Source organism: Solanum stenotomum, chromosome 7, assembly GCF_019186545.1.
Source record: "Solanum stenotomum isolate F172 chromosome 7, ASM1918654v1, whole genome shotgun sequence".
NCBI lineage: Eukaryota > Viridiplantae > Streptophyta > Magnoliopsida > Solanales > Solanaceae > Solanum > Solanum stenotomum.
This window is the reverse complement of record NC_064288.1, coordinates 61,033,572-61,057,450: the sequence shown is the minus strand read 5'-3', so window position 1 is coordinate 61,057,450 and position 23,879 is coordinate 61,033,572. Positions and strand designations below refer to the sequence as shown.

The following is a 23,879-nucleotide window of genomic DNA, read 5'->3' as shown; positions in this document are numbered from 1 at the left end:
AGTCATCGTTGACACTATAAATGATGTAGAAGTCGAAATTAAAGAGTGAAATTTAATATCTTCTGCTTCTTCAGTCCATAATTGTTATAAGAGGACACTATGAACTTACAGGACCAAGAACTCTGGCTTTAGTTGTATGTACATGGCATCTCAACTCCTGCTACATTAGTTGCTAAATAGCAGTCTAAGGTTAAGAAGATGTCAGTCAACCTATATCCATCCTTATTTAATACAACTTTTTCTTAATCGAGATTGGCTTGGTCCTGAGTCAATGCTAATGAAACTACATATTGAGAAAGTCAGTTATATCAAGAAGATTTAGCTTTAGAGATAACTTCCATTCATAAATTTGGGTTGATCCAAGATAAAGTAATTAACTTGATTTCATGAATGATGCAAGCATTTCTCATCATATTCTATCATCATCTAATTCTGAAAGATGAATTAGATTTGTATACAATCTAAAAAGTTTATCACTTGGGTATTATAAGAGCTAACTGTAGTTTACCAAGACAACAGAGTCTGGCTGGGTTCTTGTAAACAGTCACTGTTGCTGCATTATGAGGTGACAATACAACATGTGCAATGCTAAAAAGTTCACCTTTTTCAAGTGCAAACTGCCATTCCCTCAAAGTAATATGGAACCAATCCTTTGTCACTGATCTAGTTGCCTTTACTTCTATATACTCATTACCTGCCACAAGAAGGTCGTAAGGAAGCCCCGTCTCATTAGTTTCATTAACCCATTTCACAAAAGGCTTGCCAAATTTCCCCACAAAGTAATTGAATGCAGCAGATTCTCCGAGTCTACCAGTAAACAATGCCTGTTGAGGATCAACCATGCCAAAAGACAACTGAACTCTTTCTCTCGCATCACATGAATTATAGTTCAGGTCTTGTGGTGCTGTCACATTAGTAAATGCTGCATTCACAGTAGACGGCACCAGCACATTATGTATATGATCAGAGAATCTGCCAGTTGACAATGGCTGTTGAGGATAAACCATGCCAGAAGACAACTGAACTCTTTCTCTGGCATCAAATGAATTATAGTTCAGGTCTTGTGGTGCTGTCACGTTATTAATTGCTGCATTCACAGTAGACGGCACCAACACATTATGTACATGACTGGAGAATCTGCCAGTTAACGATGCCTGTTGAGGATAACCCATGCCTACTGAAGGCTGACCTCTTTCTCTCATATCAAATGAACTATAATTCAGATCTTGTGGTATAGTCACATTATAAGTAGAACTACTTGCAGCGTTGATAGTAGAAGATACGAGCCTATTACATACATGATCAGTATCTCGTGAACCTAGTAAAGTTGCACCAGATGCTGGATTATTGCGACCATGAGTGATCTCAGTTGAAGCCGGCTTTCTTGGTTGGATGCCACTAGCTGCCTGTGTTTTCATAACACTACCTCGGAAACCATGATCAGTTTTCCTGTCAACAGTGGGTGCTGGATCATTCCGACCACAAGTGATCTCAGTTGGAGCCAGAGCAGATGTTTCTGCCATAACTCCTTCAACAGTCTCCTCCTTTCTTGGTTGGATATCACTGGATGCCTGTGTTTTCATAAAACTAGCATGAGAACCATAGAAACCATGACCAGTTTTCCCATCAGCGGGTACTGGATCATTGTGAACACAAGTGATGTGAGTTGGAACCAGTGCAGATGTTTCTTCTATAACTTCTTCAATAGTCTCCTCCCTCTTTGGTTGGATATAACTGTCTGCATGTGTCCTCATAACACTTGCACAAGAACCATGGAAACTATGTTCAGTTTTCCAGTCTGCACAGGCTGCTGGATCGTTGCTAACGCAAGTGATCTGAGTTGGAACCTGAGTAGATGTTTCTTCTATAACTTCTTTGCTAGTCTCTTCCTTCCTTGGTTGGATGCTACTGGCCGCCTGTGTCTTCATAACACTTGCACGAGAATCATGGCCACCATGATCAGTTTTCCTAGTTGAGCAATATGAGTTGCCTCCAGGTTTGTTCTTGGAATTCACAGTGTTTGTCTCACTAATTGTTTTAGAAGCACAACTAGTCATCAGCCATGTCACACTATCAGTTGACAATGGAATGTTAGCAAGTGACCAAACAGATTCACCTACAGGAAGCTTGGGCATTTTCTGGCTATTCAAAATGAAAAACTCAATTTGCTCCTCAGTGGAACCTGACTTTGCCATTGTCGTGATCATATGAAGAAAGTTCGCTAAGTGCAAGTCAGGAGCTCTAGAATAGAACAAACGAGAAATCTCCATGAATATTGAATGAGAATCTGATCCTCGAGTGGCATACAAGATGTTTCCCTGTGAAAGAGTGAAAATGAACAAGTTATCTATATATTTGTTTTACCATTTAACAAGGGATAAGATTTTACTGACAACTAAATAGACAGAAACCAGATACAAAAAGCATATACCAAAATAAGTGTTATATATGCACTCGTAATCATGTTAGATCTCCACGAGCCGGGCAAAAATTTTGAATTTTGTGATCTTAAACAAAAGATATGTAGGATGTACCAAAATGTCCTTTAATTTTGTGGTCTTAACAATACCACATGGAAAGTTGGAGTTAAAGAGTTGCCAAAAAAGGAAAGATACAGCCTTTTTGAAATGGACTAAAAAGTAAAGTACGACGCACAAATTGGAACAGAGAAGTATTTTTCCTCTTTTAATGAGGAACAAGAAGTAGTAATCATTTTACTTGAAAGTCAACTATTTTTCCTTTTGATGATGGTGTCAAGGCCATCTTTCACATCAGAACCTGCCCACCATTAGAGTGAGCTCAAGAAGAATAAACAAGAGTATATTAGAAGTATGTGTTACAGTCTTGGAATATGCAGAAAGCAGTCTTCAATTTCATATATTTCAAAACTGACCCTTAGTCCCCAAAAAACATAAGTAGTGATGATTAAAAAAAAAATCATCATAGTAAGTTACCAGTTTCAAATAAAAATAAAAATCATCATAGTAATTCTTTTATCTTAAAAAGGTCCAACTAATTCTTTTTTGGACGGAGGTGTCGAGAACAGCTTGCAAACAGCTCACAGCTAATTCATAGAAAGCCAAGAAGTTGTGTAATCAGGCTAGAGAAGATGGGTGCACAATGAGTGTAATAGCGAAGATCTGAACCTAGGATCACCAAGTTGATACTCCCCTAAGCTTTAGCCACTCAGTCATCCCAACGAGGACATATTTTAATGAATATTCAAATACAATACAAGCTTTTCAAATAAGAGAAATCTCAAGTATGAAACATTCCATTGATAAAAGTATCCATAGATGCTGACATGATTAAAATACCTCTAGCAGACAATTGCACTCAAACTGCTTCTCTGATTCTATGTGGACACTTCTAATAACATTCCTGTAGAACAGCTTTTCAACGACAACGATCTGTAGGCATCTTAAGTTCTCAAATACAGACTGGCTGAGCTGCAAATACTTGTCTGTGTAATTGTTATAAATATATTGTTGAGCATATGGGAGGGCCCAGTTAACCATTGAAGCTATAAAACAAGTGTCTGTTGGATCATCATATATGATTTCACGTGTTACAACCTGCAAAAGAGAGGTTAACGTTGAGAAAGATTGGGCCTAATGGTACCTTTTTGATAGTAGGATGGTATGAAAGTATTGAATAGTATGGGAAAATATCCGTTCTATGGAAGTGGACACAATTGGAACAACCCAAAATAGTAAATAAGACAATCAATATGAAACAAAGGAAGTAAATGAGTTCCTATATAAATGTTCCAAAGTGGAAAGGAAACCATATTGATTAGAATACTTGATACACACTTGAACTAGAAAAAAATTATTGTCAGATTTGAGAAGTTGATAAATATCAAGATCTAAATTGTGTTGAAGGACTTTCTTTTCCTTCATACAACATCATGTTCTGACTTCTGCCTATTCATTTTCTTGATCAAATTGTCAGTTGCGATTTCAAATGAAAGAAATCATCATACCAGAATTTTTAAGAATTCATTCATACCTCCAACAAAAGATAATTAGGTTGAAAAAGGGAAAAAATGGAAATCAATTAAGCAGATGAACTAGTATTACTCTTTTGGAACCCATTGCGAATTTGCCAGTCATTAGATCAGATAAGTTGTAATAGTAGAGTGGTTAATCTTATTTGCTCAAATATTTGAGTTGTATTAGACCCGACAACTTCAAGGATAAAAGAGCCACTTGGAGGCTTATTTCCCTGACATCCAACCATGAACCAACTTCAAATCATTACAATTACCATTATCAGCTTAAGCATTACATATCAGGAATTTCCAAGAAGTTACAATTCGTAACTACTTTGTCCACCCAAAGCATTACATAATTCCATCTACAAGAATTAAATTAATGAGTCTTCGGCTTTATTTTGGGTATCGATCAGCTAACTTTTGAACAATGTTTTTGGAAGTGAAAAGCACAGAGAAACAACAAGGTCCCTGGGGCTTGAAGAGAAAACCAAAAAGTGAGTGTGCACTTCTTTGAAGTAAAGTCCACAAGTATAGGAAAATTTAAAAAACAATAAAAAGGTATGAAGTTAAAAACTATAAAAATCAATTTATGCTTAAAGCAACTAATCTCAACATCCAATATACAATAATGTTGCATTAATCCAATTTCTCAAAGTTCAGATTGAAAGAGCTGACTGCTTTTAGTTAGGATTATTTGTGAGTAATTATTTGAAGCAATTAAAGGGTCATATTAAAAACAATTACATAAAATACAAAATCGATGACACCAATAATAAAAAAGTTCTTCAATTTATTTGGGATGGTCATAGTGAAAAAACTTCTATTGACCAAATAGATAGTAAAGTTCAAGTTAATCTGGAAGAAAGACAGGAAATTGTAAACCAAGTGCAATGAAAAATGGAGCAGACTGGCCCATTTATGTAGGAGAGTCCACTGGGAACATATGTCATCTCTCTCAGAAATATCTAGTCTTAATCCGATATGCATGTGGACAAGAATGAAAAGAGAGGAAGGGTGTAAGTTTGCTTACCTCTGAAAGAGAAGGAATATTAACTCTACGCATGAAGATCGAAACTTTTGTTCGGAGAATTTCCTTATTCTCATCATTGAGTTCCCCAAAGTAGAGAAAGTTAATATTATCAAAATGCTCAAATTCCGTTCTTAACTTATCATCATCACACCAACAGATGAGCCCAAAGGATTGGTTGAGAGATACCCATTTATTTTTTGCAGTGGGAAGAATCAGGTACTGCTTTTCCTTAAGACTCTTTTCCAAGAAATCAACATCTTCAAATCTCAAAGAGCCAGATTTTAGCTCATCAGCCCACTTGAGAAATATATTGAAAACCTGAAAAACAAATGTGCAATCATTTTTAACCTCAGAGCTAACCAAAACCTGGCATTGTTAGCAGAAAATTCATTTTACCAACTATGACAAATTAAGTTTATAAGAAAAAAAAAAGATGGCTTACCTTCTTAGCTTCTTGTAAAGGTAAAGCAACCGCAGACAAATGCAGCAATATTTGAAGGTATCCATGGAAATGAGGGAACTCATCCACTCCACATCTATTAACAAAAAAGTCATGAAGGCCTGGGTACAAGCTACATAATATTCTGGTAACAGGATGTTGTTGGACAAATTTTGTATTGACCATCTTCACTTGGTCCACAGAACCAGTTGAATCGCACCAAAAGACTTCTTTAAGTGACAACAGAACACCAGGTACAGCATCTTCAAGTGAAGCACCAAACTTCAAAGGAATAAACACACAAGGCGCATCACGTAATTCTTCAACCACTTTTCTCTCAGAAGTATTCATCGTATTCCACATGAATGTGTAAAATCTGGACATTTGTGACACACTGAAAAAAGTATTCAATGGATGAGTGTTTTTTTTTTTTAAATAGAATTCAATGGATGAGTCTTCAAGTTCAAAATAATTATGCGAAGAAGATCTCATGATGAAGGGCATGCTTAAAATTTTAGAATTTTCTATTTCGTTTAGTCATTCAGGACCCTAAAATTGTTGAAAGGAAACATGTTATGGCTTGACTATTGCTGATTAAACATTGAAAAAGGCAATCGCTAGACAATTCATTTGTTCTAGCTTTCCTTCTTTTCTTGTAGAAAGAGAATAGTTACCTCTATGAGACACCTCTACGAGACAGGCATACATTTAAGGGAAACAGGAACACACAGAAAGAATATCATTCTGAGCTCAATGTCAGCCTCCCATGCAGACAGGTACGATCAAAGCAACAATATCAATAATGCTTTCTCACTAAAAATTCTGTAGCCATGCTTCGGTTTATTTAGAAAAACGGAGTCCATTTTTTTTAGGGTTTCAGTAGGACTAACAAATATCTGACCATTTTGGGGAAAACAATATAAACAGGAGTCAAAAGGCCATCTTAACGAGTTTGACTAGGCTTCAATGTACTAAATGAAGGTAGTTATTATACACTCTTTTGAAACTAGGTAGTTATTAACTACCCAATAAATAATAGATAGTTATTATACACTATGATCTTCACTCAAAAAGAAAAGAAAAAGAAAAAGAAAAAGAAATGACTATCGATTAATCAGATATAACAGACCATTACCACCAACCTTAGTATGTGATATATGTGACCAATTCATGCAGCATACACTATTTGTATTTTAGTTGACTAATTCTTACTTAAATCCATAGGAAAAGAAATAGCTGAAATGATAAAACAATGTTTTTTTCAGTAAATGAAAGCATAAACCATCTTGCTGTATTCACATCGCTTTCTGCTGAAGGAAGATCAAATACCTAGCTCTCAAGGGAGCTTTGGCTCTCCAAACTTTAAGAATTGATAGCGTGTCATCGGCTGTTACTTGGGTTTTCAAACCAAGAGCTGTTAACAATCTTTCACTTCTCACCTGTCCCACAAAAAGAAGCATTAGCTCTAACTAAGAGCGATGACAGGGAAAGTCAAACCAAATTCAAGCTAAAAACACAAGCAAAAATATGTTTTTGGTGCTACCCTGTACCAGGAAGAAGTTAAAGTAATATCATTAAGGTACTATCACATATCAATGGAACATAAATAAAAACAAGCATTTCACAAATGTGAACTAACACAAAATAAGGGATCTTCTCAACAAGCAAATATTGGCTAAAAACAGAACAATAATTGAGCATAATAGAAAAATCAGAAACGAAATCTAGCTTGTCCTGGAAGTCAAATTAACTCAAGCTGGCTTCTAAGTCATACAGTTCTCTAACCAAAACCAGGGAAAAGGTAGTGCTAGTGAAGACAATATGGTGAAACTAAACTAGAAAAAATCATTAAAATAAAGCTTGACCATTTTTCTTTTCTTTTGAGATAACCTCGAAATCAACTGTTTTCTAGCTTCGGAACCCAGTGGATAATGGACCTAACCAAACCTTCTCCACTTAAATACCAGACTGGTTCACCAGCAAGATTCAAGATTGTAACATGTGCCTAAGCTACCACACATCCCACACTGTTCTACCATTGAACCAAGCCTTGGATGGCATAAAATAAATCATGTTTAGGCTGTCCACTAAGTTAATTCTCTACAATAGCAATAATATTGCACAAATTAGAAGAGTTAGTTCATTATACCAGTATATGTGAAAAATCAACCACATCATATTTTTGGTATGGGCTAAGCTGTTGTTAGTAGATATGCATATAAACAATCATTGACATGAAAATTAGCAGGTCAAAGCTCCTCGTAAGAATGTTTCACTGACAAGACAATTACCAGGTTAAGCAACTTCTTCAGATAAAACTATAGACTATCTTGTCAATCATCCAAAAATAAGCCTGAGGTTTAACTTTTTTACTTTTTTTTTCTTGGTTATTTTCTTTTGGTAGAGTGCTAGACCAACAAAAACCTCAAAAGTGTGATGAGTACTAAAAGTACAATTAAACGAGACTGATTTAAGACATTCTATTTAGGACTCAAGATCTCTACCGCAAATTCAGTCAATATCACTAACCTTGGGAACAGTATAAGGAGCATTACCACCAAAAATTGAGCGCACAGCCTCACAATCATGGAATAACTCCCTTGGCCAGTGGAGCTCATTATCGAGACTTGATGCTATCCATCGAACATCACAAAGGATTCTGCTGAATGATGAATCAAAAATTTTCCTTTCTCCATTGGAAGTGAAATAGAAGCCGGTAACCTTATCACTGAAATAATCATCCCACAATCTATCAAGTACCTCCAAGAGATAGTTGCATTTTCCCGTGTCATGAGTAGAAGACAGTAGTAATAGTATATTGACAAATTCTTCAGACATCCAATCTTTTGCAATTGACCCTACGGGAATCAAATCTTTATCCCATGTCACATTCATGGGAAGAGGGCATACATCAGACATACTTTTCTCAACTTGAAGAACCTGAACAAAATCACTGATTCCCATTTCCTGGAAAAACTTTCGCCACTTTAATACACTTCCAGTTAACATTCTGTTGACTGGATGCTTTAAGTATGTATCCTCAATTTCATGCCATGTAAGATCTAATCCTTGAATTAATCGACTCATGTCTATGGGATTTCCATATTCTTTGCTGAAATGGATGGGAACCTCTCCAGGACGCCTGCAGCCATGATTAGTCAAAATAAAGACATTGTCACGCAGTTCCCTGATAATCTGCTCTTTTTCTGATTGGCAGTCGCAGCAACTTGACTGTAAGTGGATCATCAAGAAAGCAAGATACTCTGTCATAATTTCTTTATGTCCTTGTTCATTTTGTTCTCTGTAAAGATAAGGTAGAATATGTATCTTTACTATTTGATGCGCCGATAACCGCTGGACACCAACTCTGTACAGCATCATAGAAACATTATCTACTACTGATGAACCACAGCATGATGTGCCAAGAGCAGCAGCAGCTGAAAGAAGTGCAGAACTCACAGTTCTAACACTAGCATACAATCTTGGGAAAGTTTCTGGTGCATACACATCATTAATTGTGGCACCCAGTGAATGAAAATGCAACCAAATTGCACCTTCATCCAAAGATCCATATTTACCGTCTGAAAGGGGAATAAATGGAATTTTCTTAAGGTCCCTCATGAGATCTGATTCCGTCCCAAAACCTGCTAAGTCTTTCCCATCTGACAACAATGTATAAACCGTGTTTAAGAATGCAGACAACCAACCCAAACCCATTGACCTTAGACCATCTTTTGAAGAGCATAGAGAAGTTATAACCTGAAATAGAACCTTCAATCCATACTCCTCAACCCCAAGAGCCCGCGCTAATAAATCTGGTAAAATTATATCCTTATGCATGAATCCAACACCAAGATGCTTGCGAAGCAGGCTATCAGGCAAGAGCTTACGAGACTCTTCCGTCCAATTGCGCAAAACTTTACATGGAGCAATCCATTCAGTTCCTGCACCTTCTACTATCAAACAGTTTGACATGCGTAATCTAGATAGAATCATCTGAGGAAGACTAGAAAAGAAACCATGACCTTCTCCTACAAGGGGAACAAAGCTCATATAAACTGTAACACCCTTTGCCGGATTATCCCTAAAACACGGCATATTACAAAATGACCCCTCAGTACTAACAAACAAGCCAGGAAACTCTGACAACAACCATTGGTTCCAAGTATTATCACCATCAGCTTCTCTAGATGAAGGCAGTATAAAATCACCCTGAAGTTTGTACTTCAGACCATACTTTCTGAGAGGAAAAAATGCAAAATACAGGCTATTGCTGTGGAGTTCTGGACATTGACATACGCAAGAGTCACACTGGCAAAAAGCACTGACACGCACTTCATTGATAATTTGCTCCTTTTCTAATTGACAGTCAGGGCAACTCGATTGCCAGTGGAACATCAAGAAGGCAACATACTCTGTCATTAAGTCTCTATATCTTTCTCCATTTTTCTCACTGTAGAGAGATGGCAGAATATGCTTCTTTACTATTTGATGTGTCGATAACCGTTGGACACCAGCTCTATACAGCATCTTAATTACATTATCTACTTCTGATGATTCACGGTTTGATGTGCCAAGAGTAGCAGCAGCAGAAAGAAGTGCAGGACTCACGATTCTGAGACTAGCATGCAATCTTGGGAAAGTTTCTGGCACATAGTCACCATCAATCATATAGCCCATCGAATCAAACTGCAACCAAATTGCACCTTCATCCAGTGATCCATAATTACCATCTGAAAGGGGAATAAATGAAATTTTCTTAAGGTCCTTCATGAGGTCTGATTCTGTCTCAAAACCTGCTGAGTCTTTTCCATTTGACAACAATGTATAAACCGTGTTTAACCATGCAGATATCCATCCCAAACCCATCAACTTTAGACCATCTTCTGAAGAGCATAGAGAAGTTATAACCTGAATTAGTGCCTTCAGTCCGTACTCCACAATTCCAAGAGCCCTGGCTAATAAATCTGATAAAACAATATCTTTGTGCAAGAATCCAACCCCAAGATGCTTCTGAAGTAAGCTATCAGGCAAAAGGTTACGGGACTCTTCTGTCCAATTTCGCAGAACTTTGCATGGAGCAACCCATTCATTTTCTGTACCTTCTAGTATCAAGCAGTTTGACATGCGTAATCTAGAGAGAATCATCCTCGGAAGACTAGAAAAGAAACCATGGTCCTCCCCTACAACGGGAACAAAGCTCATATATGCTGTAACACCCTTTGCTGGATTATTCCTAAAACATGAAAGATCACAAAATAACCTTTCCGTACTAGCAAATAAGCCAGGGAACTCTGACAACAGCCACTGGTTCCAAGCAATATCATCAGCAACTTCATCTCCAGATGAAGGGACTACAAAATCCCCCTGAAGTTTATACTTCAGACCATACTTCCTCAGAGGAAGAAATGCAAGAAACAGGCTGTTGCTATGGAGTTCTGGACATTGACATATGCAAGAGTCACACTGGCAAAAAGCACTGTCACGCACTTCTCTGATAATTTGCTCCTTTTCTGATTGGCAGTCAGGGCAATTCGATTGCAAATGCAACATAAAGAAGGCAAGATCCTCTGTCATTATTTCTCTATGGCTGCGTCCATTCTGCTCTCTGTAGAGAGATGGCACAATATGTTTTTTTGCTATTTGATGTGCCGATAAAGGCTCAACACCAGCTCTATACAGAATTCTAGTAACGTTATCTAATATTGATGATTCACAATGTGATGTGCCAAGAGCAGCGGCAGCAGAAAGAAGTGCAGAACTCACTGTTCTAAGACTAGCGTACAGTCCTGGGAAAGTTTCTGCTGCATACTTATCATCAATTGTAGATCCCAGTGGATCAAGATGCAACCAAATTACTCCTTCATCCAGTGATCCATACTTGCCATCCGAAAGGGGAATAAATGGAATTTTCCTGAGGTCATTCATGAGATCTGTTGCTGTCCGAAAACCTGCTGAGCTTTCACTATTTGATAACAAATTATATACAGTATTTAACCACACACACAACCATCCCAAACCCATTGACTTTAGACCATCTTCTGAAGAGCATAAAGAAGTCATAACCTGAAATAGAACCTTCAGTCCATACTTCTCAATCCCTAGGACCCTGGCTAACAAATCTGGCAAAATTATATCTTTATGCAAGAACCCTAAACCAAGATGCTTACGAAGCAAGCTATCAGGCAAGAGCTTACGAGATTCTTCCGTCCAATTGCTCAAAACTCTGCATGGAGCAACCCATTCATTTTCTGTACCTTCTTGTAACAAGCAGTTCGATGTGCGTAATCTAGAAAGAATCATCCGAGGAAGACTACAAAAGAAACCATGAACGTCTCCTACAAGGGGAACGAAGCTCATGTAAGCTGTAACGCCTTTTGCTGGATTATCCCTAAAACATGGTAGATCACAAAATGACCTCTCAGCACTAACAAACAAGCTAGGGAACTCTGACAACAACCACTGGTTCCAAGGACTATCACCATCAACTCCTTCCCTGGACGAAGGGAGTACAAAGTCTCCCTGAAGTATAAACTTCAAGCCATACTTTCTCAGAGGAAGGAATGAAAAAACATGTTGTTGGTCCAGATGTGGGTTGTAGCTTCCATCAGCTGTTTCCTGCAATGTAAATGCTATGGAAATTTCTGTTGTTGGCATATCTGGACGAATAGTGTCAGCTTGTAATTTCTGGGATACAACATAACAAGTCATTTTCTCCTCTCCATAGGAAACGTTAACAATACCATTTCCCACAACTTCTTTCCTCATAACAATAATAGAATCGCTCAACATATTTCGAAATTTGATACAGTGAAGACGGTGAAGAAAAAGCAGTAATGATGGATGAAGATCAGCAAACATTGATATAATATTTTTTCCGCTGGACCTTTCCAAGAGACTTGATCTCAAGGGAAGCACTATGCATGTCTTCCAATGATTGCAATCAGGATCTGTCGATGCCAATCTGGTATAGAAGTCAATGTCACACGGAGGAACAACAGTTGGCAAAACAAAACCTATCTGCCCATTAGTGATATCAAACTTAATATGGAAGCCATTGGAGTGAATCTCCGGAGCATCAGTGACCTATAAAAACAAAACAAAAAGTTCAGCGAAAGACAGATTGTAAACAGTAACTTGAGTTCAGACACTTAGAACAGACACATTGTTCATCATGGTTTTACCACTTATTCCTGAAAGCTACAAATGAAAAGGTTTGATTTGTGTACTTTGTCTACTCAGTAACTATTTGCAACTCTTACCCAAAATAGAATAAAAAGAGTAGGCCACAGTTCTAGTGTTAAGTAGTCCTCTCAGCATTTCTTATATGCATCACTTACTGCCAAAACTTTTTGATATTTCACACAAATTCTGCAAGGAACTAAATAAAATTCAGCAACGGTGTTTGTGTGTATTACCCGGAATACTGATTTGAAACCAATGCCTTTCTTGCCAATGTATCCAGCATTGCGTCCTTTCTTAGTAGAGTTTCCAACATCACAGAGTGCTCTGATGTCATCAGCAGAAAAACCTCGTTCATTGTTTAGAACTACAATGCCTTTATCCTGAAGAATGAAAGTCAAACTGGGCTCGACAGTCTCAGGGTAGGTATTATCATCAGCATTCTGCACCTGAATTAACATGCCATTGTATAGGAAGCAATCAGTTCTATTCATGCTTTTGACTGCTAAAATGCACAGTGCACTCCATCTTATTAAACTCTATAATAAAGAAGCTATTAGTATTCCTAATAAGAGAAATTCTAGTGATAACAAAATTGCAGAACTAAAAGTTCTAACTCTAGAGCAAACAAAAGATTATAGCCAGTAATAAGGTAACAACATTCAAGAATACTCCATGACATCTCAAAGGAATATCTAGTCACCTCACTGAGAAGTGGTTACACTAAGGTAAGTTCAACATTAGCAATAAAGAAGCATTTTATTAAACTCAAGGTACAAAGCCAACGAGTTAATAAGGTTAATCAGGACAATACAGTGGATTCATTATTTAAGAAAAAAATGCACCCAAAGACCTGTTATAATGTGTACTAAGCCACATAATTGCTCTAAGACATAGTTGCAATTTGCACCCAACTGCCTGTTATGCAAAAATTGAAAATTTTATATTCAGCACACTAACATTTTTCAAGTATCCACATCCCTGTTAATCAAATAACAGAATTTATCTTCCAGCAGCAAGTTTTTCCAATATTTAATGAGGGTTAAGAACAGTAGTATATGCCTATGAGTAGATTATTCCAAATTGTATAGATAGTCAACAAAGTTAGTTAGATACCTATGAATGACTTAACTTGAGTCATATGAACAACTTGTACATTCTTCGACACCGACTTGGTGTCTAATAATGAAATTCTTAAGACTTTTCAGGGGAAAAAAACCATTCAAACCTTCCATCAGAGTTGGGTGGGATTAAGTTCTTATACCTATATGGACAACATTGTGTTATTTAATAGGTACCTATCTTCTCCCTTTAAGCAATGGTAGGTGCCGTATCAGAACTGACCTTTTTCCACCACCTTGCTAACCTTTCTAGTGTTCCAACTTTTGCCTACCTTCTTCCTGTTCCATCTAAAAACTTTCCAGGTGGTTCCATTTTGCTAAATAATTTATCATTTTAGTTATTTTTCAGTCCATCTGTTAACTAAAGGTTAGTGTAGGTCTAATTCATGTAGTTGTCCTCCAATTCCAACTTACTTCCTCCAATGAAGCACTACAACAACCTTTGTATTACAATCGACATCAAACCTCTCTTTTTAACCACATTGAATTGTGAGTTTACAAATATATAACCCAACACAAGAATGAGTCGCATATACAATAAATTGAGGAAGCACTGAACAGACAAGATCAAGGTGAAGTATACAGACCAGCTCAAGGATAAAATGTGAATCCTCAGAATACAACTCCTGTGAAAGACAATGAAGTGCTCTCCCCAAGCGAGCATGTTGCTTCTTCAACAATGCACTTTCAACTAGTGATTGATCAGGCTGCAGACCGAATTCTTCTTGTTGAATAGATTCAATAACCCTGGCAGCAGAACACTCAAGCTCACATGAGTGCATTTTGGCATAACCAGCCAAATTATCAAGATGGACATTAGTTACAACAGCAGAGCAGCAGGCTTCTTGATTTTCATCTTGCTGCATTGGATCGGGTGAGAGGCTAATTCCACTTCTAGACAAGGGATATTTGTTTGACACTACATGCATAATGGTTGAATCTTCGCTGAGATCAAGCTCTGTGACTCCCAAGCATGATGATCCAGAAGACATAAACAAGCTAGAGGCAGAACTGGAAGCCAACTTCTGTTTATCGTCAACCCAATCCATTATGCCAAGCAACATTCCAACTCGATGAAGCATAAGACGCTGCTCTATGCATTCACATTCACCTAAGATAGCTGAAGGGGCATCTTTGACAAATGGCTGCAATCCTGCAAGCAATATGTCTGCAGCAAAACAGTAAAACTCAACTGGCAGATAGCCCAGACAATCAAGTACAAATCTTGACACAAAAGACATGGCACTATCCACCCTATCACTCCTCGGTACCTTGCTGTTTATAGTGAATGTACTTCTATCATTTATAACCTGTCTAGACATAAATTTAGTATCCTTGAGGGGATCCTGTGATTTTGTTTCCTCATAATGTTCAATTAAAACTTCAAATGCATGACGTGCATGGCATTTTAGAAGTGAAAAAGGAACATTTTTTTCACCACCATATAAGACCAAAAGAGATAACAGTTTGACAGCAGTATCAAAAGGATTTCCTTGCAGCAGTACATTCAGAAAAGAATCAACAGTGGCTGAATGATCAACACGGACAACCTTCCCGCATGCAGTCACCAAATATAACAACTCTTTGGTACTTACCTCGTTCAACAGCCAACCCGCAAGAGAACCTAGAGAAGGAGCAAACACAACATCCCAATGTGACCACAAGTTCAGATCTATCAACATTGGACTTTTTAGCAAGACTTTCTTGGCTTCTTTGGACATAACTATACGAGCTCCGTTTCCTTCACCATTCTCTAAACCCATTTTCTCTAACATATTTTTGTGAAATCTTCCTACTGCATCTTCCTTGAGCAGTGTTCCGGAGAATACAACAGATTTTAAGGTCATATCACCTTTATTTATCTTCATAAAACCCTCGACACCCATCATTAAGTCACTTCCAGCTACTTTTAAACAGACTAAAGGAAATTGTCTCATTAGTAACTCAGAGATTCTTTGCTTGCCTACTTCTTCAGTCTCCCATAAGCATTGTGAAGCCTGAGATAACAACAGATCAAACTGATAATCAAGCATTGAAGGTACCAGAGAAGGTTTCTCATGCATGTCACCTGTTAAGCAACTTGGTAAAGTATGACTAAACAGGTGCATATTTTTCTCCAGGAAGGACCAGATATCCCTATAACCAAGTGACTCAAATTGCTTGACAGAAAACTGCTCTGTCAACCAAGATTCAAGCTTGCAAAACTTATTCAAGAGGAAGAAAAACTTCTCATGGTGTGAACTTGCAGTGGACCAGGCATCATCACCACCCTCAAAGTATGTAGAAATTTTACCAATTATGTCCCCAACGGTGAAACCTATGTAATCAGACAAATTAATGGAAAAGTAAGCAATCCACTGGAGGAAGGGTAAACAGGAAACTCCAAAAGAAATTTTAATGAAAAATCTGAGCATAGAAACTTTAGTCATGTTAACTTATCAAAAGAGAGAATTTAATCATGGTATTAGCAGAATTAAGAGAAAAAAAGTTCTCTTCTGAGAAAGGTAGGTAATAACAGGCTTTTTTTGCATCTGTTTAGCTAGAGAAACATAAAGGCCACTTTGCAGAGCTATTCAAAAACACTACTTGAATCTAGCAGAGACATACATTATCCTACGTAAATCTTCAACCAATCAGAAAAGTGATATTCAGGCCAGAGTCCAGGCAATTCTAATTTCAGGTACCTTAGACTTCTTTTCCCTTTTTCATTTTCAAGTAGTGGCTGAGCGCATATTACATACAAGAATTTTGATGAGAAAACCTTGACGATTAGTTACGATTCCTTATAGGTAAAACAAAAATCTTGGTGGTGTATAACTCACCACTTTCACACACCAAGAGCCTATCAGAGTGATTGGTAGCACCTCTTTCAGGTGATTCAACCTCAATGCATATGGAATTAACACAATTTTCAGCACCTGTGCTGGTTAACTCAAATTGGTTAAACATTTGGAGCTTATCATACAAACTATCCCACATCCCATGTTGAATAGATGTAACCTGCAAAGTCACATTATACCATATAAGAAAAAGATATACAAGGGATATTCAGGCAAGAAACTAATTAGTAAAACTACAGGAAGTAGAATGCCACTAGGGGAAAACTGCCTGCATAAAAAAGAATTAAAGAGGTTATGGATTCGAAAGAGGTTTACTTAACACATACAATTCTACATCTTCCATGAACAAGCAGATATCTCTCAGGCGTCTAAAGTTCATTAATTACTAACACAACTGATCAGTAAACTTACAGCAACTTGAAGCAACCCACAAAATGGAAATGATGAAAACAATGTCGTCACTTTAGCTTTCTTCTTCACTTTATAGAACTGAAGCATCCTTTCAAAAACCTAAACTAGAAAGAAAAAGTTCCTGAAGTCAGCATATGTATTGGACTGTCAACATCTGACAATGGGAGAAAACAGGATCTATTAAAGTGCTTGATTCAAGTCGTTTGATATTACAAGATGGAATTTGGAGAATGCAGAGTGGTATGAATGGGTAGAAAGAAGCCGTAAGTTGATGAGGAGGTCCTCCATGAACTTGTCCTACACCGTTAGATGTAAGATGTAATACTTTCCCAAGTTAACTGGACTAGTTTCTAGTTTGGATCATCTTTAAATTGTGCCAATGCCCACTTTCCTAAAAAGAGAACTTATTCCTTCAATGTTTTTTCAAGCTTGTAGTAGGGTAGGGTAGATACAAATTATCAAATTAAAAGAACCACAAAAAATAGCACACATTTCTGATAAAAAGCTTCCAAAAACAACATCAGGATATCCAATGCAATGAATGTATTCCCACTGTGTCTCAAGTTAGGTGTCCCATTCTAGTTTATCTAAAATTGTAATGTATGAGTTCAAGTTTTACAGTGTTCCAAATGAAAGTAGATCTTAAAGAATAGATCAATTAATTTTTTGAAGAAGGTGAACCTTTTTTAGGGGGTGTTTGGATTGACTTCATTTTTTACTTTTTTTTTTATGAAGTAAAGGATTTCATTAAAGAACATCAGGGTGATGCTAAAGGCAAAAGTGTACAAAAAAAGAGAGACCGGTGTAGGACAAGTTCATTTCTCCACTAGACCGGAAAAACAGCAAAAACTGCATAATTGATACCTCATCTGCATTGTTTATCCGACATGCCTCTTTCCAAGTGTTAACAAACATCTTAATTGAATCATTGCCTTGTGATGAATCGCTTGAACCATTTGAGTCTTGATTCCCCAACGGAGAAATTTTTGTTCCCTTCCTACGAGTAAAAGGCTTTGTCTGAACCACTTTTCTTTTGACTACTTCTGTGTGAGAAGCCATGAGAATCTGAATATCATCAAATTTTCGTTTTCTCTTGGATTGCCTGAGATCACGCTCGGTCTTATCCAAAAGGGAGCGAAAGGTACTGTCAGATTGACTAATATCCTTACTATATATATCACTGCCACTTGTTGTGTGTAAGCTAACCTTGACTTCAGTTTCCAAACCCAGTGGCATCATTTCTTCAGATGCATTTAGGTAAGGACATATGCTTGGTTGCTCTGAATTTTTTATGTTTCCAGTTTCATCTTGATCACCATCACTGTTCGCATCCTCTGAATCTGATGATATAAATCTTATGTGTTTACCACAAAATTCCCCATTAGCTGAAGAAAATGATGTGATGCGTTCAGAGATGGAAGTGAAATTCTCATCCAACTCCTCAACTTCAGCTTTCAAACCATATGGCTTCATTTCAACAGATGCTGATGGGTAAGGAGATATGTGTGGTTCCTCTGAACTTTTAGTGTTTTCAGTTTCATCTTGATCACTGTCACTGCTTGTATCTTCTGAATCTGATGATATGGAAATGAAATTCTTATCTAACTGCTTCTTCTGTGCAGATAGAATAGGACGATTCCTAATAATTTTACTGGGTTCTTTTTTCACCGTATGCATATATTTGTTCTTGGCACTAGTTTCAAACAGCCTTGCTTGCTGGATAAATGTAATATGCATCCTGAAAGGGACAAGGAAGGAGTAGAGATGAGGAAATACTAATGATAAGATTCTGAGATAGCAGAAGAAGCATGAGTAACATGTGTTTAAAGTACATAGAACAAGTTAACAAAGTTTTGACGAAGACAAGAAAAAGGATAAAGCCATTCTCCACCAGGATTTACTAAATTTTATCAAGCTTCATCTATTCACACTGAAAGATCAGATATAATACAAATAGGTGGCAAAGATAACTATTTAACTTTTAAAAGATGGGATAAAGGTCTCAAAGGAGGAAGTTGCATCTTTACACTTTAGTTATATCACGTCTCAATTAGCCATCACCACAATAGGATATCACATCAAAACTTCATAAAGTCCAATAACAAACTGGGACATATGATTCATCATGGTTTGGAAAAAAAATCATAGAAGAAAAAGAAGGAAACTCAGAACTTAACAACGATGCATATACATTAAGGAAATTTACATTGGCTAAAAGGAGAAATTTCAGTCATACATTTCTCAATTAATCCACAACGCAACAGTATATCACATTACAACCTCAAAAAGTCCAATAGTTTAACTGGAACATTTGATTCATCATGGTTCAAGAAAATTTATAGAATAAAAAGAAACCTCAGAACTTCAACTCCGCAAAGACACTAAGGAAATTTATTTTGGCTAAAAGGTGAATCTAATTCTGAAAGGAAATTTATGTTGGTTAAAAGGTTAATACTAAATCACGAAGATAGAAGATCAGTCCTTCCATAACATCAAAAATAAAGGGACAACCATATAGCTGCACGCCAAACTGTCTTCCTCTCTTTATGTTGACAAGGACCTGATGATCTTTTCATTACTGCAACAAGATGTGCTAATAATCTAAAAAGTGATCCATGCGGATAGCAGACATGTGGAAGAACATGCAAAGAGAAGTAACCATAAAACAAACAAAGAACAATTGAAGAAACAAAAAAAGCATCATTATCTGCAACTCCTGGAGAAAATTGGAAGATAACCATTTCGTTTATGTCCTACCCTCATCATTGAGATAATCCTCAATCAAATTGGGCACTTTAATTCAGCAAGCCAAACAAAAACACTTTGAAGAAAAGAAGAAGGTATAAGCATTCCTACAGTATTTTAAGTAAATTATTGAGAGAGAGAGGGGAAACAAGAAGCGACTTATTAAGTTTGAACTCAGGAGCGCAACATCAATGATGACAGGAACATGAATTTTCAAGAGTTAGCATTAAAAAAAATTGTTGTGAGAGGTTAGTAGCATCTCTCTCTCTCTCTCTCTCTCTGAGTGCAGTATTACCAGTAATATCACATGGGTAATTTTGTGTCTACTTGATTGAATCACCACACACACAACCCCCCCCCCCCTTTCTTGTAAAAGGTTCTATACCATGCAGAAGGTTGTACTCCTCTCTCCTATTTACATTTTCACATTTATACAACAAATATCATTGCTAGAATCTCCTAATCAGTATTTGCTAGATGCCTTCTACAGCTTTTTAGTTGGAGTATTATATGCCTGTAAATGATGTAGTTTCTTTTGTAGATTTCATTAGCTCTCTGAACTGACTTAACAGCCTCCTTTTGCTTTTGGTTAGCTCCCAATGCTTATAGAACTTTTTGTCTTTAGAGCTAACATCACTTTTGTAATCTTAGCATCTTCTTGATGCCAGCAATACAACATATTACTTCATAAAAATATTGTTAATACTTAATTGAATAATTAAAGCAGGAGTGAAAAATAATAAAGGTAATTTTGAGGAACACTTTTGACAAATTTCCAAAATGATGAAAAAATCAAGAAAGGAGAATTAATTCTTTTGAATTTTTTACTTATTCCTCACACCCCAATTTACGATCTTCAAAGGTTTAAGCACTAATAGTTGCAACAAGCTGAATTGCGTGGTTCTTTTTCTTTTTTTGGTGTAAACATGAATATCCTCAAGATGCAGAGGATATTCCTAGTATTTTAGAGTTCTTATGACCTCCATAGGAGTTCTTTGCTTTTTGCAACTTTGGATGTAAGTATTACTAGAATACACCTTATGTATTCTTTTGTTTATAATACAAGTTACCTTTCTCAAAAAAAATAAAAATTCAACAAATATCAAATTGACAAATTGCACGTAAATAAGATTTTGTATGGGTGAAAATATACCACATACCCCAAGCTCTGAATTCGCACACCAAGCTTCTCTCTGGATCCAGAAGACTTCTTCTCAGCAATGAAGTTCAAAAATTCATCTACTTTCATAACTGTACTTCCATTACCATCCATAAACTCAGAAAGGAAGGACATTATCTCCTCATGTGTTATTTTGAAAACTTCTGACACACCAGGATTTACAGAAAAGTAATGAATTATAAGCGGATGTTTCAGCAGAGGACCCAATTCCAGCTTTTCAAACTGCTCAATACCCTCATTCTTGCATATGGCAACTTCCAAATCATACAATGTGGTAACTCTTAGAACAGCGACAAAGCAGTGGATGAAAGCAACAATCTAGGGAAGAAGAGATCGGGAGATGAATTTTAGTATTCCAGTGAATATCTCAAATGGAGACAAAAAAAAAGGCAAATAAATCATCCAACTATAAATTTAATTAACAGCAATGCAACAAATACAAAATGGCACTAATGATTGATGACTCCCACCGCTTCACTCCAATTTCAAATTGCTTTGAGAAGATTGATTCATTAACCTCTTCCCTTCAACTTGAAAATAATGCACCCCACCCCTCATTTGAAGGGTTGTAGGTGGAAATAGAATGTTGCTCAAGGGGTCAAATGGCACATCAACAGATGTAAAAGACCAAAAACAGTGCATATAGTTTTCTTTTTAAGAGAAAGGGGTAAGTAAGGCCAAAACAAGGCCATAATAGTTGTACAACATCCAAAAGCAGATGAACTGAGGCTAGCCTCCAAAACACAAACTGAAAAAAGGAGGAAGAAGGTGGGGGGTCAAATCAAAAGGAAGCACAGGGTAAAATAACTGCATTTGAATGATATTCATAACAATCCTGCTGGTCTGAAAAATCGAAGAACCACATGATAAACTCATTTGGCATTAATTTTTCAAACGAAAGAAGAAAAACAGATACAGAAAGCGTTACAATGCTTACTCAAATAAGAGTACATGAAGGTTGAAACTGAATGCTAAATCATGTGAGAACATTTTATATTGCTTATTAAATCTTGAGGAAAAAACATAGAAGTAGCTCAACGAGGTTAGCAAATTCATTTTTTTGTTATATGCTAAGCTGATAAACTCTGCTTGTGTGAGCTTACTCATATTGCCTATCTCAAACCCACAAATGTGAAACTCATTGATGATGAATTCTCACATTACAAAATTTAATTTTTGAATTTAACATCATTCAAATTAGCAAATGGATAGTAAGAATTCAAACCATTCAACACTAACAAGCTTGAGATTGAGACGTTGTTGTATATACTAAGTTGATACATTTGCTGCCAAATGTCAAGAAATAACCATATGACAGATTAACGTTCATTGTAGTCTAAAACATTTTTCTTTTGAAAAAGTAATAAAATTTCATTAATGATGGGCACAAATACTGATATACAAGAAGTATACCAAATGGTAGATAAACCTCACAAAGATGTACTCCCTCAGTCCCTAAATAAGTCACTTAAGCAAAAAGAAATTGTTCTAAAATAAGTGTCAACCTTAAGAATTCAAGACAAAAAATTAGTATCTTTTTCCAATTATACTTCTATATTAAGAAACTACTTCTTTAGTGCTCAATTATATAGGTTGCTCAGTGAATTATACCTTTTTTTTAATGGGCGTGAAAAGAGCTAAAGTGACTTATTTTGCGATTAGAGCACGGAGATGTACCTTCCCTTCGATAAGTATGAGGCTATGGAGAGAGGGTACATTCTGCATTTTGACACCTAAAGACTCCCAGGAATCAGCTTTAACTATAGCCAATGCAGCTTGAGAAACTTTCCAAGTAGATACATTTTCACCCGCCTCTACAAGGTCTCGCCGCGCCTTCTTTACAGCTCTATCAACTTTGAGAACAATCTCACCAGAATTGGAGGAACTCTTAGCCTGAGGTGGTGGCGGAGAAGGAGGAGGCCGCTGGAATTGGAACCTGGGTTTCGTTTGAACCGGAAAACCCCGAAAGTTAGGATTTTGAACCGGGAAATTAGGGTTATTTGATGGATGGAACAAATTTGGAGATTGAGGATGATGATTAACATGAGGGCTTTGGTACCCTAGTGGTGGTGGTGGTGGTGGTGGCGCCGCCCCGTTCCAGCCGCTGCCTCTGCCGTACAACGGTGGTTCTGCACCACGCCAGCTGCTGCCTCCGCCATTGTACGGTGGTTCTGCTCGAGGCCAACCGTTGAACGGTGGTTGTGCTCCGTGCCAGCCGCCGCCGTTGTACGGTGGCCGTCCGTACATTATAGAAAAGGGTTTAAGAATATCTATGACATACAAAATTGAGAACTACTGATTGTGTTGACTAATTTGACAGTAGACATAAGTAAATGAGAGTGGACCTTTTATACTGACAAACGGGCTTTGTGCCTATATAGCAATGTCTGTTCTGTCCGGAATAAGTGCGTTTTAACTCATTTCGCGTTCATTAAAAAATATACCTAGAAGATATACTTTATTATTATTGGTGTAATATATTATAAATATAATAAATTATAGTTGAAAATAAAATAATAAAAATGTATAAATAAAACTTTAGGATGAGACGCGAATATCTCGCTCTCTTTAAGGAGATTCAAGTCCACGGCGGCATATTCTAATCCAACAATATATCTCTTGACTTGTCCCCTCGAAGATACAACATCGTACAACTCAAGCAACTTCGAATTAGTTGAAAAGTCCAAAACTTCACAACAAAAACACCTTCCTTCAACCTATAATTACTCTCTTTTTATATAGCGAATATAGTTGAAAACTTAAAATATTTCCTTTATCTCAACCTTTTTTTTTCATTACTATCCACTACAATATTTTTCACACTTGACATTTTTCTTGGGATGCTTCACAAAGAAAGAAACATCACTATTTATGGGTGAAGAAGTCTCCACATCAATGGATAGAATGAGGGGTATAATGTAGGTAGACAAATGT

General features: G+C 36.9%; 1 protein-coding gene across 2 annotated transcripts; it reads right to left on the bottom strand.

The window, feature by feature from the left end:
• Nucleotides 1-333: 333 nt before the first annotated feature.
• LOC125870369 (protein NO VEIN-like) lies at nucleotides 334-23,246 on the bottom strand. 2 transcript variants are annotated; one of them, XM_049550785.1, is made up of 13 exons: nucleotides 22,623-23,246; nucleotides 20,926-21,263; nucleotides 17,885-18,758; nucleotides 17,021-17,119; nucleotides 16,592-16,769; nucleotides 14,357-16,086; nucleotides 12,885-13,097; nucleotides 7,996-12,552; nucleotides 6,796-6,905; nucleotides 5,470-5,860; nucleotides 5,028-5,345; nucleotides 3,318-3,575; nucleotides 334-2,318 (listed from the first exon to the last, which is right to left on the bottom strand). In XM_049550785.1, the coding sequence occupies exons 1-13, from the start codon at nucleotides 23,190-23,192 to the stop codon at nucleotides 474-476; spliced, it is 11,481 nt and encodes a 3,826-aa protein (XP_049406742.1). In that variant the 5' UTR covers nucleotides 23,193-23,246; the 3' UTR covers nucleotides 334-473. The 2 variants fall into 2 exon arrangements, with proteins under 2 accessions (XP_049406742.1, XP_049406743.1); XM_049550786.1 differs by lacking the exons at nucleotides 20,926-21,263; nucleotides 22,623-23,246 and having other exon boundaries at nucleotides 17,021-17,124; nucleotides 17,885-18,009.
• Nucleotides 23,247-23,879: the final 633 nt, after the last annotated feature.

What these genes read in the sequence shown, in the direction of transcription:
- LOC125870369 (XM_049550785.1), bottom strand. Translation starts at nt 23,192, where the DNA reads ATGTACGGACGGCCACCGTACAACGGCGGCGGCTGGCACGGAGCACAA. An exon ending in TCATACTTATCGAAGGGAAG is followed by an intron (nt 21,264 to 22,622) that starts GTACATCTCCGT and finishes CTTCTTCCCTAG; the next exon opens with ATTGTTGCTTTCATCCACTG. An exon ending in CTTTACAAGAAGCTAAGAAG is followed by an intron (nt 5,346 to 5,469) that starts GTAAGCCATCTT and finishes TTTGTTTTTCAG; the next exon opens with GTTTTCAATATATTTCTCAA.